At 37.6% G+C, this 17,102-nt stretch overlaps 1 protein-coding gene and 1 long non-coding RNA gene across 2 annotated transcripts in view; both read left to right on the plus strand.

Moving 5' to 3' along the window:
- The window catches only part of cyth3a (cytohesin 3a), a 57,936-nt gene extending 45,973 nt beyond the window's left edge, over nucleotides 1–11,963 (plus strand). Inside the window, exon 13 of the mRNA XM_001342001.9 lies at nucleotides 10,282–11,963. Coding sequence (XP_001342037.2) covers nucleotides 10,282–10,354 — 73 coding nt within the window. The 3' untranslated portion in view covers nucleotides 10,355–11,963. The remainder of the gene's footprint in view (nucleotides 1–10,281) is intronic.
- LOC141376786 (uncharacterized) overlaps nucleotides 1–17,102 on the plus strand; it is a 111,372-nt gene that overhangs the window by 85,865 nt on the left and 8,405 nt on the right. The window lies entirely within an intron of this gene.

Raw genomic sequence — 17,102 nt, forward strand, 5'->3', positions numbered from 1 at the left:
TCCTCCTCTCCGGATGGCCTGTCTCAGGGACGCTTCGCAGTCCGTTTACCGGACTTAGTGGCGCCCTGGGCAGGAGGGGCTGTCGGCTTCCAGTGTGCTCGACGTGCTCACTTTGCCGGAGGCGGGGGCGGGGTAGCGGCCGTTGGCGGGTGCCCTCGGCGAGAAGCAGCGGAGGTGGATGGCTCGGCGGGGGACGGAGTGGGCTTACGCTCCCGCCGATAGATGACATTGCCCATCGCATCCGACTGCTCCTTCACCGCCTTGAACTCCTGGGTGAATTTACCAACGCAGTCGCCAAACAGGCCAGCCTGTGATATGGGCGAGTCAAGAAAGCGAACTTTGTCAACATCGCGCATATTTGCTAGGTTTTGCCAGAGGTGACGTTCGTGGACCACAAGTGTGTACATCGTCTTCCCCAGTGCGAACGCGGCGGACTTAGTAGTCCGGAGAGCATAGTCGGTCGCGGTGCGCAGCTCGTGTAACAAGCCTGGGTTAGACCCACCGTCGTGCAGCTCGGCCAGCGCCTGCGCTTGGTAGAGCTGGTAGGTGGCCATCGCGTGCAAGGCGGAAGCTGCCTGGCCCGCAGCCTTGTAAGCTCTAGCTGCGAGGTAGGCAGATAACCTACAGGCTTTGGACGGGAGACGGGGCGGACCGCGCAAAGTAGGGGCGCCACGCGGACAAAGATTGACCGCAATGGCGCGCTCCACCTGCGGGATCGCCTCATACCCCCTGGCAGCTCCACCATCCAGGGTGGTGAGGGCGGAGGCGGACGCAGTGCGGGCAGAGAAAGGTGCCCTCCAGGACTGTGTGAGCCTACTGTGCATTTCCGGGAAGAAGGGGACGAGAGGCTTCAAAGGCTTCGCCTTTTGGTCCTCTACGTAACACCCATCTAGTCTGTCCGGCCGCGGGGCTGGGGGATGAACCATCTTCAACCCGACGGCCGAAGTAGCCCGAGAAAGCACGGCCAACACATCCGCTACAGGATCCGTTTTGACGGCGCTCGCTTGCCCAGAGGGGGCGAGCGGGTCCGGATCATCGTCGGACAATGAAAGCCCACCCTCTCCGGTGTCAGCGAACATTAGAGCTACCATCTGATTAGATGGATCACTCCCAGCACCCAAAGCTTGGATGGAGCGCTTGGAGGAGCGAGAGGTCCACGAGCCCTTAGGCGGCGGATTATCTTTCACTGGAACCCTCAGATCTGCCCGAGCGCCCGCTGCAGAGCAGGAGGCGACTGGGGTGGCTCGCTCTCTTACGAAAGTTAGCTGCAATCTCAACTGCGCGAGGGTCATGGCATCGCACTCGTTCGCTCGATGTGGCTGTAGACAGCAAGAGGAACCCTCATGAAGCTCGATCAGAAAAGTCTATGAAGCGAAAAGGATGGCGTTTGCTGGCGCAAGGTGTGCTTATATGCTCAGTTAATTGGCGATGCAGCACACCTGTGCAAGCTTACGCTGCCAATTCATTGCTTTCATTGGCCCGTTCAATACTCTTTCAGACAAGTAGCTTCTGAACCGAATCTCCCATACATGGATTTAGAACTCAAATCCACTTATAGCACTGGAGTTCCCCAACCGAAGGGGAACCTTGGCGCAGTGGAGAAATGGCCATCCAGAGCCAGAGATATATACACAAATATACATTTCCCGGTGGTCCATATGCAAATATTTTTTAAATTACGTAAATTATAATTTTACATCACTTTTCTACATTGATGGATAAGTAACCACACGAGCATTGCTGACAAAGAGTTTGTGTTTGTGTGCATGGAAATGTATTATCCTTCCTCCCTGTTAAATTTGATCTAATCCATGTCCTAAAACACACCTTATCACACACTATTATAATTTAAAAAACTTCACTTCAAGTTACTTTACTCACCCAACAAGAATATAAGTTTCTGGCACTGCAGCGTCTTGTAATATTTCATTTACATTGTTTGCTAATTTTATTCAACAAAACTAGCATAAGACTAGAATTTAGTGCAAGTTGGTGCCACTTTGCCTTATGGTCAGTGCAGCAAGTGACTGCATTATCATCAGTAAACTTACTTGTTGAGCACAAAAACTAAATGTTCTGAGTTTATGCTTTGTTTGTTCGTTACTACACCCGTACACAGCTCTAAAGTACAGCATCTTTAGAATGACATTTGTCATGGAACCATTGTAAAATGTGGCGACAGTATTGACACATGCTCAGGGTCTGTATGCAATATATTTAGTGTATATATCTATGGTGACCAGATATTTTACACTTGACCTGTAGCTCTGATATTTCAGAATGTGAGGGGGCACATTTGAAATATTGTGCTATAATATTGGTGCATCAGTCTAGCCCGAAGGGGCGGCAAAGAGGGGGGGTGTATGGATTCCCTAGTAGCAAAGAATTCTGGCCCAGATTTGGCAAAAAGCTGGCACAGCAGGCATTCATCCGGCACTGGCATACAGCATGTGGGCCAAACATGGCCCGGGTTTGGCAGAGGTGGCACCGTTTTTAAGGCGGCACACAAGATTTGGGCCAGATGAAAAACGTAGTATTTGGCCCAGATTTAAAAATTTGATAAGTGGGCCATGTGAGTTTGGCCAGTCTTGACCCACATTTAAAATACACTAAAATCATTTTTGAGTAAAGAAAAAAAATTCTACCAATCAGGTCACTTTGAGAAAAAGCGTGCCCATAGTGTGCCTAAAGCGCATCACTCCATGGGTTTATCAATTTCATTGCAATCGTGACACACTAACCTATCTGGCCCAGTTCTGGCCCAGTTATGAGTTATTAACTTGGCTGAGACTTGGCCCAGATATGGTCTGTGTTTGGCCCTTGTCTGGAAGCCAGGTTTGGTCCAGTCATGTACCGTAATTCACTGCGGCATGTGGGCCAAGCAAAACCTGATTGTGTGGGCCAGAGCTGGGCCAGAGAAATTTTGCTATGTGGGTTATGGTGAGCATATCCCTTATTTTCACATATATGTATGCATGTCTGTTAGGTAAAACCAAACATGTATGCAAGTATGTAAGGTAAAACCAAAAACAACACACTGACAAACACAACTCTGCACATGAAGGATGATTATCTGATTCTAAACATGAGTGAACTATATATAAACTATAGATTGAAAAATAGCTTGTTACATATAAACTAGCATGAGATCCAAACAGGTCAATAGTGGCAAATAAAAACACTCAGACTGTTTATAAAAAATGGCTTGTCTAAGCTGGCAGACACAGCAGAAGCCTGATGAAACACAATTTATTTATTTATTTTTATTTTTTTACAAAAGTACAAATTCAATCCAATATCATCTTTAACCCTCTACAGCACAGCGTTGCCCTCAGGCAACAGAAAGTTTTCTCAAGGCTCGAGCTAAGCACAGATTTCTTAAAATGTTGGCAACCAATTAAAATGTTAGAAAAAGTATCAATAAAACATCCAATAAGGTGTGGGAGTCACTATCCAGCACAGTTTGAAGGTGGAACTCCATTTTCTGACTCATGGTGACTGGAGCACATGGGATGAGAAGTTAGGATTATTTGCTTAATTAAGCACATTTAAAGTAACATAAAATGTACAAAAATGTATGTACTTGTGTGGTTGTAGAGAAGCCTTTTGTCAGGTTTATGAAGTTTTTTTATTTTACATGCTCAGAAATTCAATTTTCGTTGCCTCAGGGAAACGTGCGATAAATGGTACGTTTCAAGATGTGTTTACTGACATTATATGTGGGCAGTTCACATATTATTATTATTACATATTGTATTATTTTTAATTTAATTTTACTTTTTAAACACGTTTTGACAGAAAAAATGGATGTAAGCTTGTTTAATGGAAGTAAAAAGCAGGATCCCAGAGTTAGGCAAATCCCATCTGGGGACAATGAGATAGACTGCAGTGACAGTGAGGAGAACAAGGTTTGAGCTGAATTGTAAAAAAAAATATCTTTAGAAGTTCAAAAAGTAGCTCTGACTATCACACCAAATATGGGTCAAATATATAGTCTAGTAAAAAACACTTTATACAGTGCTCAGCATATATGAGTACACCCCTAACAAATCTTTCATTTAAACTAATATTAGATCGAGGGCTTATCTAACAAAATAATTTATGATAATGGTCCAAAATTAGTATACCGAAATTGATATGTTAGAGAACATTATTGAACAAAAAATGTAAAAGAGCAACATTCAAAAGAAACGAAACATTTTAAAAATTTTGTTAAAATTTTGGTTTGCAAATTTTTTCCAGTATTTCGCATAAATTTAAATGTATTATCTTCTATTTCTAAAGATGTTCGGTGAATTAAATAATATTTTAATAAATATATGTTTAATAAATATGTTTTGTTCACAAGCACCAAAAAATATGATCTATATTTACTGATAAATGAATAAAAATATTCATTTTCAAAATGGGATGTACTGCTGAGCACTGTGTCTGTTTTACGTGTCCTTGCCTATTTCCATAATGATTCTGTTCAGTTTGAAAAGGATTTGTAAATTATTATTGCTCTCTGATGACTGACTCGTGATATTGAATAAATAAATGTGAAGAATTTTCTCTGTGATTTTGTACCATTGTTGCATAACGTTGTGTTAAAGCAACAAAATAACATTTTGGGGTTGGGGTGGGGGGTCAAACCAAAAACAACTTTAAATGTTCCCAAAAGAACTAATAAATCCTGTGGAGTCATTTGTGTCATGTACCATTAAAATATGTGCAGTAGAGGGCAGGAGCGTTGCCAGGGTCAAAAGGGATAAGGGGCTTAATTTACGTTTTTTTTTTGACTAATTTGCATGTATTTACATTGATATGATACACATTTGATCGATTAGTTATTTTATTTCACCAAAACTACACACACTTAATACTGTGAAAACAAATATTAAGCTTCATCAGTAGTTAGAACTATTTAGTTTGGCGAAACAACAGTTGTATTATTACTTCATCAGTATCAGCTCCTCAAAATAATAAATGAATTATGATGACGGGATTTTTTTTTAGCACCATGCCACTTTTAACAGTGCCACTCCCACCTGCCGGTAGAAAAAGGTACTGCTAAATAGCTGACTATTTAATTACCTTACACAAACGCTGCGTTAAGTGTAGTGCATGATGTAAAACATTACAACACATAAGCTTGATGTAATCATAACAAAATAAATGTTATACCACCCCCCACCCCCCTCACAACACCACTGGTAGGGTTAAGGATGTTTTTACTGCAAAATGACTTAAAAATCAGCTTAAAGGTGTAGCATGTAAGTTTGACACCCAGTGGCTGAACTAGGTTTTGCATTCCTGGAGCAAAAAAAATGCCAGCTCATGTTGCCAGATTGACAACCAACACGAGTAAGTCTAACAATCGAGCCTAAAGACTGATTTAAATTGTGTTCTAAATTAAAGCAACGGAACCCGATAGAATGAATATTTTCCATATTAAAAGGAGTTTTTGTTCTAACGAACACCTCCAATTAATTAGAAACGGCTTCTATTTCTCACAGGTGAACAACAGAAAACTGACAATGATCACCTCAGCTACACCTCATGTGCAATATTCAGTGTTAAATGCTAACAATGTGAGTTTGAATGACATTTTACAACACATTTATTGCCATACTACTGAAAGCAGCAGCAGATAGTTCACCTCAGATCTTGAAAATAAAATAAATAAAATGAAACTGTTTGAAATTGAACTTTAGAAAACCTCAAAACCAACACATATCAGTGATTCAGCATCTACATTTAAAGGTTCACGAAACTTTTTTTGAGATATTAACAGATTTGTGTGTGTTGAGCATCAGTTAAGACAATGTTAGCACCTGTTAGCTTTAATTGTGGGAAAACTGGATATTTTTTAGCTTTTGTCAGCTAATTTCAGCTTCCGGGTTTAAAATGTTTTTTGGGGTGGGATCAAAATCATTGTCGTAGCGCAAAACTGCAAGTGCAAAGAGGACGCTTTGTTTTTCATTATTATTCATAGCGGACTGCACATGCTTTCCGAAGGCAAGGCAGACCTGCTAGTGCCAAGCTGTAAGATCCTACCTTGATGACTGAGTGAAACCGCTGCTGTGTTTGCCTAAATCCTCTAGATAACCAGCTGGGCTAATAGTTAAAATAGACAGGGAAAGAGAACTGCTTTCAGACCCGAGGATTGAGGACAAAGTCCTCATTTAGTATTTATATAAACACAATTATCTTTACAATTGTATAAATTGTGGTTATGTGTTACCATTGAAATTACCAATAACAAATGTAGCAGGGCATTAAATTAGTGTTTTTGTCTTTGCAAACTATAAAATCATGCATCTCACGGTTTGTGTCTCATTTTGTGAGCCGAGTGACAACAGTTGTTTGCTTCCCTGCTCTGCTGGCCACGCCCACTCCTGCCCTTTGCTCGTGGAGCTCCACGCCCATTAATATGCATCTTTGAATTCTGAGGTAGACCTGAACCGAAAGTGGGTGGGTGTCATGGCCCTTTAATAATGTTAATATGTATTAATTAGGTTATGAATCTTACCATTTCATGAGTGAGTGCATATTCTGTGCTTCTGAATAGCTGTATTTCAATTTCTGTCATGTTTTGTTCGGCGCAAACAGCTAAATTGCTCATCACTGCGTATCTCGTCATAAAGCGTGTTAAGACACGCGGTTACAATGTAACTTGCTTACATAATGTTTATGTTCATAATATTTATGTTATTTGCTAACCTCATGTGGAACTCTGAATCTGCATCTCATTTCGGAGTCTGCTACTGTCCAGCGGAGGTCACATACTTTCAGAGCCTTTATGAATGAATCAATAAAACTTGTGGTTTTCCAACAAAGCAACCTGGGATGCTGAAATATAATTGGCTAAACTGGCATTGGGTGGGTTAAAAGAACCAAAACAAAGACAGCGTTCTGATACGAAAAACACATTTTCAAAGCAGAATATCTCACTTCAGCATTGATTTTCAGATAAACAATTATGTTCACTTAGCACGTTACTGAAATATCTGCAAACATATTATGGTATTTTTATGCATCCAAAAGCTTGCATTCAACATCTTCAAAATATTTTTGTCAGTGTGATGCATATAAAAAAACATTACAGTTTAAGGGCTTACAAGACTACAATAGATTGTCAGTGAACCATGTCCTTTCAAGGTTAAATGCTCTTTCCTGCAGGTAATCAGCATTTATCAGCAAAGAAAGGGAAGCCAAAGACCACTTAGTCTCTTGCTGCTGGCCATGACTCGGCTTTGTGCTCCTGCTTGGATTGTTATCAGTAAAGTGACATATGTGTATTTTTATAATGTATATACCAGCATAGTTGAAGGTCTGTGGTGTCTCTGTAGCTGTCTAAGTAGCAAATGTCCTCTGACTCAGCTGGAACTGTTCTGTGGTCAGTTAAGCCTGGTGTTTTACATCAAAAGCTGCCTCAGCATGTCCTGTGTGACTGCCGGGAACTCTGGGCCACCCAAATCCTGTTTATTTACAGCTTCTTATATTTAGGGTTACTTTGTCCAAAAGGTGACACGGTGCCTCAGTGGTTAGCACTGAGCAAGAAGGTTGCTGGTTCGAGTCCTGGCTGGGTCAGTTGGCATTTCTGTGTAGAGTTTGCATATTCTTCTCGTGTTAGGTGAATTGAATAAACTAAATTGACAGTAAGTGTATGTGTATGTGTGCGCGCATGTGAGTGTGTGTGGGTGTTTCCCAGTACTGGGTTGAAGCTGGAAAGGCATCTGCCTAAAACATATGTGGGATAAGTTAGCGGTTCATTCATCACATGAATAAAGGGACTAAGCCAAAGGAAAATGTATGCGTCTAGAAAGTATTCATCATTTACAGTACATGGACATTTCTTTCTTTACTAAATAAAAGCTTTATAAACTGGAAAATATTTCATATTAAACATGATACCTTTCCATAAATGGCAAATATGTGCTTATATTTTTTGTGTACTCTGTGTTCCTTCTGTATCTGTGCCAAATGTCCCCACAAATATAGCATAAAGCTAGTCAATTTTAACCTCATGTGACCTTTTGTTCCCATGAGGAAAAGCATTTTGGAAAAGGAATGCACATTGAAAGTCCTAATAAAGAACTGTATGTGTGTGTCTGCACGTGCGTGCTCAGGGAGGTTTATGAAGTCTCAAATATGTTTAAGGTATTACATGGGTATTACGATGTAAACATGGTTATTGGGTCATTTCACGTGACCTCATAAATCCAAAGGCTTAAAAATCATAAAACTGTGTTTTTTGGAAATTCTCTTGTTATCTGTCTGGATTTTGTTATCTGTCAGGGTTGGGTTAACTTTTCTACTGTATAAAAATCATTTGTCTACTTCTGTGGAGAGTCCCCAAATTACAGAAACAAATGTACAGAAAAGATTTTTTCAACACATTTCACCACATAATAGTTTTATTAACTCATCTCTAATAACTGATTTATTTATCTTTGCCATGATGATATAAATAATATTTGACTAGATATTTTTCAAGACACTTCTATACAGCTTAAAGTGACATTTAAAGGCTTAACTAGGTTAATTAGATTAACTAGGCAGGTTAGGGTAATTAGACAAGTTATTGTATAACGATAGTTTGTTCTGTAGACTATCAAAAAATACAGCTTAAAGGGGCTAATAATTTTAAGCTTAAAATGTTTATTTAAAAATTAAAAACTGCTTTTATTCTAGCTGAAATAAAACAAATAAGATTTGCTCTAGAAGTAAAAAATATCAGACATGCTGTGAACATTTCTTTGCTCTGTTAAACATAATTTGGGGGGAAAAATAATAATAATAATTCAAATGTGGGCTAACTGTGTGTTTATATTTTTCAATTTAGTACCATTATACATTCATAGACCCTCTACTGGTATATAACAATTAAGGAAATATAGGCCTGTAGCCAAGTTCAAGTTCATTTATTAATAAAGCACATTTAAAGGCAGTCACAATACTGACCAAAGTGCTGCACATAAGACAAGATTAAAAAAATAAAAAGACAAAATATAGAAATAAAGCAAGCGAAACGTCTGTAAAAATGTAAAAAATTAGCCGTAGAATGAACTATTAAAATAATCTTAAAAAGCCAAGCTAAAAAGGTATGTTTTAAGACGTGATTTAAAAATGGATAATGATGGAGCCATTCTGATCTCAAGGGGCAAGGTGTTCCTCAACCGAGGACCTGCCACAGAGAAAGCTCTGTCCCCTCTACGTTTCAGCCTAGAATTTGGAACTGACAGAAGATTTTGCTTACTCGACCTAAGAGATCTCACAGGAGTGAAGGAATGGAGCAGCTCTGTGAGATAGGATGGGGCTAGATTGTGGATTTATAAACCAGTAAATGCACTTTAAAATCAATTCTGAATTTCACAGGCAGCCAATGAAGGCCTCTTAGAAGAGGGGTAATGTGGTCATGTTTTCTGCTATTACATATAAATCTAGCAGCCTGGTATATGTTTCTTTTCTTCTCAAAATGTGGACCTTAAATTTAAATACTGAATTTTAGGGAAACTAAAATTTGAAGCACTATTAGCTTGTCGGATGGTTATCATAACATGTACCAAATATTTCCTAAAGATTTAGAATAAAGAAAAATTGACAAATACTTATTTTTAAAATACATTCATTACATCATATAGTATTAGAAAACAAATAGGAATCTGTTCAGGTTTTAAATTAAAAGCCGATTGTCATTTATTAGGCAAATAACAAACTGGCCAGCACACTCAACTTTCCACAGTGAGAATTTGAGCTTTATTGACTAGCCTCTCTTGTAAAACAGTACATTTGATTGAAAATTCATAGATAACAACATTAGCCGAATTAGTTTTCAAATAAATTTCAATATGGGCCACTTTTAGTGCTTCACACCTTTTAATTGGTCATTTTTTGTTTCAGGAATATAAGGTCCAAGATTTAGAATAAAAGTTACTTGTAAATGTTTTCTCTATTTAAAAACAAAAGACGACTTCATCTGACTGTATTTTTTTTGCGCAACTGGATGCTGAAAAATTAGTTTGCATTGGCCAAAACTGATAACTGAAGTCACATGGATGTGACAGTCCGATGATCCGGCTTGGTTTTTAAGCCTTTTTCAACAAGTTATTTTCACAATTTATGATGGTGTAGCAGTCAAAATAAGACAAATGAGCTCATGTAAGGAACAAATTCTGGACCTTTGTCGTTGATGGGTGGTTCTTCTGAACACGGCTACGGGCCAGAAATATGACATAGCTATATGCCAGAATTGAACATTAAACATTTTTTATTACTATTCTTGTCATTCTACAGGGCCAGTATTAGCAGGGATCCATTCTACGACATGTTGGCTACTAGAAAACGGCGAGTGGCCACTAAAAAGTGAAGTGAAAACCTACATCCGGGTTTTAATAATCACTTTACAACGTTCACCCTGGAGGAAATGGACACACGGGGACAAGAGCAAACTGAGGAGAAAGAAGAACAAGACTTTAAAAATATTGGCGTCTCTATGAATCAAGTGCGAAACTGAGGGATGTGTACTAAATAGTTTTCTCCATATGACTTGTATGGCGAATCGAGTGAAGATGGTGTGCTTATATGTTGAATGTTATAATGAATGTTTTAACAACGCTTATAATGTCTGTGTGGGTTCAGTAGAGAGTGAATAGCGCCCCCTGCCGCCTTTAGCAGGATAGTTACAGGACATTTCAATTTGAGATGGCCAAGAAATGTATGTAAAATAGAGTGAACTACTAATAATGATGTCTTTTTGGTTTTCAGATAAATACAGGAGATGAATAGTTGCAGGGAATCATGCTGAATATAGATTTGTGCCGTCATAATATCGAATAATATTCATTATCTTAATTGCATTGGTCGTCTTAAATGGTTTTATGTTCTGTTGTTGTGTACACAGTCATCTAAATCAGCAGGACTGGTTGCATTAACTGCATTAACAATCAAAAGTTATATTTATTATCTTTTTTGTTGTTCTTAATATAAAACACTGTAAAAATCCTCTTTGATAATGAAAATATTATTAGATGCCTTTTCAGAAAATGATACAAGCTGTACTTCTGTTTCGTATTCCTATTTTGGTTTGAATAATTTGACTGTTTTGTTGTATTTATGTAGTCTAATATTGCTGTTGTGTTGTTTTGTTTTTACAGTTTGTAATATAACTCACAAAAGAAGACCACAAAAGCTATTCTTCTTTTCCATTTGAAACTTTTTGGATTTAAAACTAATCTATATGCAATTTTTATTAATCAGCTTGGATATTCTAAGTCAAAGAAACTCATAATTCTACTGGTTTATTGCAAAGATTCTGATATATCTCTGTGGTTAAAATATGAATCAATTGATACGACTCAAATGAAATGTTTCCCTAATTTTCTATTATTTCTGCTGTAAAGTGAACACAGACTCTGGTGCCTGTTTTCGTGCAGCCTTATAATCAGCAAAAACATATGAAAACAATTGGACAAATACATTCCACAAACACTGTCTATTCCTGTTAGCACCAACCTAAGCCATAGCAGCAATGTAATCCATGCCCATTTGAAAACTGAATTATTTTATGAAAACTGTAGTTTTTATGTGATAATTTAATTTGTAAATATCCTCATATTCTGTTGTTATGGTAAATATGCAGCATGCTTATATACAGTTGTCTTTCAGAGCTTTCTGTATGTGTCAGTAAATCATAATTCCTATATCTCAGATGGGACATGGATACGGGTTGTCCTGTCAGTGAAGCCAGTGACCTCAAGATCTGATCTGATTAAAGATTTTTTTTTTTGTCTCGAGATTCACCAGGGATTTGACTTCATTACATTAAAACACACTAGTTCTTTCATACTATATGGAAGTCAGTTGGTATAAGCTACATGCTTTAATGTTTCTTGAATGTGGATAAATGACAGAATTGATGTGAGATGATTCCTTTCAGATTTTCAGTGAATAAATAATAATACAATACTGAAGACAAACTAGTGTTTCAGCCAGCTTGAATTATTATAACTATTAACTGAACCTTTTTTGGGTAGCCATAAACTAAAAATATATTCTGTTTTCTGTTTAGCATAAGAAACTCACCTAGGTTTGGAAAAACATAAAGATGATACATAATTACGGACATTATATATACAGTTGAAGTCAATATTATTAGCTCCCCTTTGATTTTAATTTTTTTAATATTTCCCAAATGATGTTTAACAGAGCAAGGAAATTTTCACAGTATGTCTGATAATATTTTTTTCCTCTAGGGAAAGTCTTATTTGTTTTATTTCGACTACAATAAAAGTCATTTTTAATTTTTTAAACATCATTTTAAGGACAAAAAGTATTATCCCCTTTAAGCTATTTTTTTAAGTATGCAACATTTTAAGTGGATGAAAAAAGATTAATAAAAATTTTCTAAGACAAGAATGTGTTGTTCAATAGTTTTATGAAAATTTTGATGAAAGGGTTTAATCCACCTCAAATGCTGACTACTCTATCTACATAGAAAAAGATTGGTTATTTCAACCCAATTTTGAGTTAAATATGGACAAAACCCACTGTTGGGTCAATTTTTTAGTTGATTCAAATTCTTGGACGAAACGAAACCCACCAATTGGGTTTTTCCATACTTCACACAAATTGTATCTATCTGTAATACATACATACACACATACATACATACACAATTGGTATGGAAAGTATTCAGAGCCCATTCAATTTTTCACTCTGTGTTATATTGCAGTCATTTGCTAAAATAAGTTCAATATATAATAAGTATATTTTTTTATTATAAGTTTTTCCTCATTAAAGTACACACAGCACCCCACATTGACAGAAAAAACACAGACTTGTTGACATGTTTGCAGATTTATTAAAAAAGAAAAACTGATATATCACATGGTCCTCAGTCCCCCATGCAGCAACACTCATATGTTTAAATCGGGTGCCGTCCATTTCTTCTGATCATCCTTCAGATTGAGTCTAGCTGAGTTTCATTATAGCCTGCTGATTGGACTTAATTAGAAAAGCCACACCCCTGTCAATATAAGAACTTACAGCTCATGATGCATGTCAGAGCAAATGAGAATCATGAGGTCAAAGGAACTGCAGAGCGCAGAGACAGAATTGTGGCAAGGCACAGATCTAGCCATGGTTACAGAAAATATTCTGCTGCATTTAAGGTTCCTAAGAGCACAGTGGCCTCCATAATCCTTAAATGGAAGACGTTTGGGATGACCAGAACCTGTCCGCTATCAAACTGAGCTATCAGGGGAGAAGATCCTTGGTGAGAGAGCTAAAGAAGAATCCAAAGATCACGGTGGCTGAGCTTTAGAGATGCAGTCGGGAGATGGGAGAAAGTTGAAGTAAGTCAACATCACTGCAGCTCTCCACCAGTCACGGCTTTATGTCAGACTGGCCTGAAACATGAAAGCCTGCATGGAGTTTACTAAAAAACACTTGAAGGACTCCAATATTGTGAGAAATAAATTTCTCTGGTCTAATGAGAACAAAATAGAACCTTTTTGTTCTTAATTCTAATCGGCATGTGTGGAGAAAACCAGGCCTGCTCATCACCTGTCCAATACAGTCCCAACAGTGAAGAATCATGGTGTGGGGGTGTTTTTCAGCTGCAGGGACAGGACGAATAGTTGCAATTGAGGGGAAAATGAAGCCAAGTACAGGGATATCCTGCAAGAATACCTTCTCCAGAGTGCTCAGGAGTGCTCTCAAAGGTTTACCTTCCATCAAGACAATGACCATAGACGCACAGCTAAAATAATAAAGGAGTGGCTTCACAACAACTCCATGACTGTTCTTGAATGGCCCAGCCAGAGCCCTGACTTAAACCCAATTGAGCATCTCTAGAGAGACCTAAAAATGGCTGTCCACAAACGTTTACCATCCAACCTGACAGAACTGAGAGGATCTGCAAGGACTCACGACTGTATTAGATCAAAAGAGTGCTCCTATACTAAACACTGAGCAAAAGCTCTGAATAAATTTTGTAAACAATTCAGTTTTTCTGTCAATGTAGGGTGCTGTGTGTACAATGATGAAGGAAAAAAGGAACTTAATTTTAGCCAATGGCTGCAATAAAATAAAAAGTGAAAAATGTAAGGGGGTCTGAATACTTTCCGCACCCACTGTATATACACAAAGACATGTTGTGTGTCTTCTCTATAGATGAAAGGGCATATGGCACCAAAAAACAAATCTGAGCTCATTCTTCCATACAGAACCCCTGAATCACTAAGAGGATAAACAGCTGTTTTGCTTGTATTTATTAGGGATGTCAAGATGTCGGGGTGTTGAGTGTACAGGATAAAACAGAAAAAGTTTCCCCCCTCATGAACTTAGTTCTTTTGAAAGCCATCTTGCATTAGCAGCGATAAGATTAGACTGTTTGCATGTTATTGCTTTACAAGTATACTCTAATCTGGGCATTACTGGTTTTGTGCAGTTTTATAGTAAGCTGCTTTGAGTTTGTTTGCACAAACATGACAGCTACAAGGCGCTGAGATTTAATAATGATCATTATAGCCTACTTTAGATTGTTTGCAGTTTCGATCATGTAAAACTGATCTTAATTGTCAATTTATCGAGGGCAATATTTATATCTGGAAGTGATTTCAAGTTTTTATTATATATCAGTGTTGTTACGTCTAATTTAAATAACCAAATACCTCAATCTCAATGTGCACCAACAACAAACCGCATAAAACTGATAGTAGATTATATTATAAAACACCTCGCATGGCTGCAATACTGACAAATACCCCCTCTGGTTCAATGCTGGTGAAAGCAAACTGACGCATGCGCGCGGAAAACCATTCCCGCGCGCCTCACGCACTCCTGTGTGAATCCCGGTTGGTTGTTTGCATGCACGCCGACATAATAGGCACCGCTCATGCGACGTGAAATAGGAGTAACAGCCTTTTGTGCAGAAGTGTCGGCACACAGCGAGTTTTGAAAGTCGTTTAAAGTTTATATAATATGATGATGATGATGATGATGTTACTTTCACTAAGCATGCCTTTAAAGCAGAAAGGAGGGATAATGAGTCAGGGAGGTAAGACTTCATAACATGATTTCTCAGCCATGATCTGGTCTAAGACCACAGATAATTCTATAATACATTTTTTGTATTCTTTAGAATTGTCATAATTAATTTTCATGCAAAAGGTTTCTTAAGTGATGTTGGCATATCACTCCAGTTGTTGTTTTCCAGTAATGTTTAGGACTGATTTCTGTTATTTATTTAGAATAATAATTGTATATTAATATTAATAGTATTTATTTAGAATAAATATAAACAAATTGTTATATTTATTGAATAACAAATCTAACAATTCAAGAGAGGTGGGGTGTACAGGGTGGTGCGCCCAGGGTGTCATTTAAACTAGAACCACCACTACCCGCCCCGATCGTCCTTGACAGCACACACACACCTTCAATAGACAGCAATGGCTATTTAATATTTACCTTAAGCTACAGTATATCAATAGAAGAAGCTGCATTAATAAAATGGTTCAAAAAGTAATATGGATAAATGATATTAGGTATAGTGAGTGTGTATAGTATATCCTTTTGTTCAGTTTGTTCATTTGTTTGGGTAATTAATAAACTCATTATTCTTTCATTCATTTTCTTTTCGGCTTAGTCCCTTTATTAATCCAGGGTCACCACAGCAGAATGAACCGCCAACTTATCTAGCACATTTTTACACAGCGGATGGCCTTCCAGCTGCAACCCATCACTGGGAATAATAAACTCATTAATCTTCATTAATTTTAGACATGGCATATCTCGTATGATGTACAATAAAGGCACGTAAAAAAAGAAGTCATTTATACAGTATATGAAAAGTGTTTTTAAACTAAACATAGATTTTTATTTGGTTTGCACATGTACTTGCTGAATTATTTCAAAGAATAAATTGCAATATTTCAAGTAGAATTAATTAAATGAATAAAACTACATTATTTAATTTACCAGAAACAAAAATATAACATTACACTGAATTCATTTTTTTTTTATGTGCCACCCCAAGATTTGGTGCGGCCTCTTCTGGCCACCCCTAAGAAAATTTTCTGGGGGCGCCACTGACTCATACATTACAGACAATTTAGCCTACTCAATTTATCTATAACGCATGTCTTTGGACTTGTGAGGGTAACCATAGCACCCAGGGGGAAACCCGCGCGAACATGGGGAGAATAAGCAAACTCCACACAGAAACGCCAACTGACCCAGCCGAGGCTCAAACCAGCGACCTTCTTGCTGTGAGGAGAACCTGCTACCCACTGCGCCACCCATAGCATACGTTACTGCTTTTAATTAATATTAGGTTATTTATTAAGTAGTTTGAGTGTGTCAAATTGTAAAAGTAGACTTCGAAAAAAAAAAACAATATCCTACTTAATAATCATCATTATTAATATTAGTAAAGTAGGATTTGCTTCTATTTCCTAATAAATAATAAATAGAATTTTTAACAAATCGCCTCATTATTTATTGATATGATTAATACATGAGATTAGAATATGTCAGCTTTTGAAAGTGATTTTATGTTTTAGAATAGAATATGGGATATTCTCAATAATATTTGTAAAGAAAGAATAGGCTCTATATTGTCATTTACATATAATTCAGTTCATATAGAAAACCAGTGCATGTTTTTACCAAACACTGGTAAAATAAAGACATGTTTTTATTGGATTTTTTTTTAACGTGTGTGTAAAACAATACAATTTGCACAAATACATTATGGGGTTCTTCTCTAAAGTTGTTACTCCACCCCGTTTAGAGCCTCATTGCGGGCGTTTTATGTAATAACTAATGTGGTTTAAATGATGGATCTGCGACAGAAACCAGTTTTGGTAAACACTCGTCCCTACATCGTTCTTTTTCCCAAACGATGCATCGTATTACAATAGTTACATCAGTGTTCGGTAAACGGACTGCAGTTTAATTGTACAAGGACATTATGCTTTTTATCTTGAATCTGTGAGGCATTTTTGCCACAAGCTATATTAATTTATAAAACCCATCCGTGTTCTAACTAATGCTCGTGTGTAGATAAAACCAAAAATCACTGATTATGTTTTCACACACCAAAACAGAAA

This window comes from Danio rerio, chromosome 12, assembly GCF_049306965.1.
Source record: "Danio rerio strain Tuebingen ecotype United States chromosome 12, GRCz12tu, whole genome shotgun sequence".
NCBI classification, from domain to species: Eukaryota; Metazoa; Chordata; class Actinopteri; order Cypriniformes; family Danionidae; genus Danio; species Danio rerio.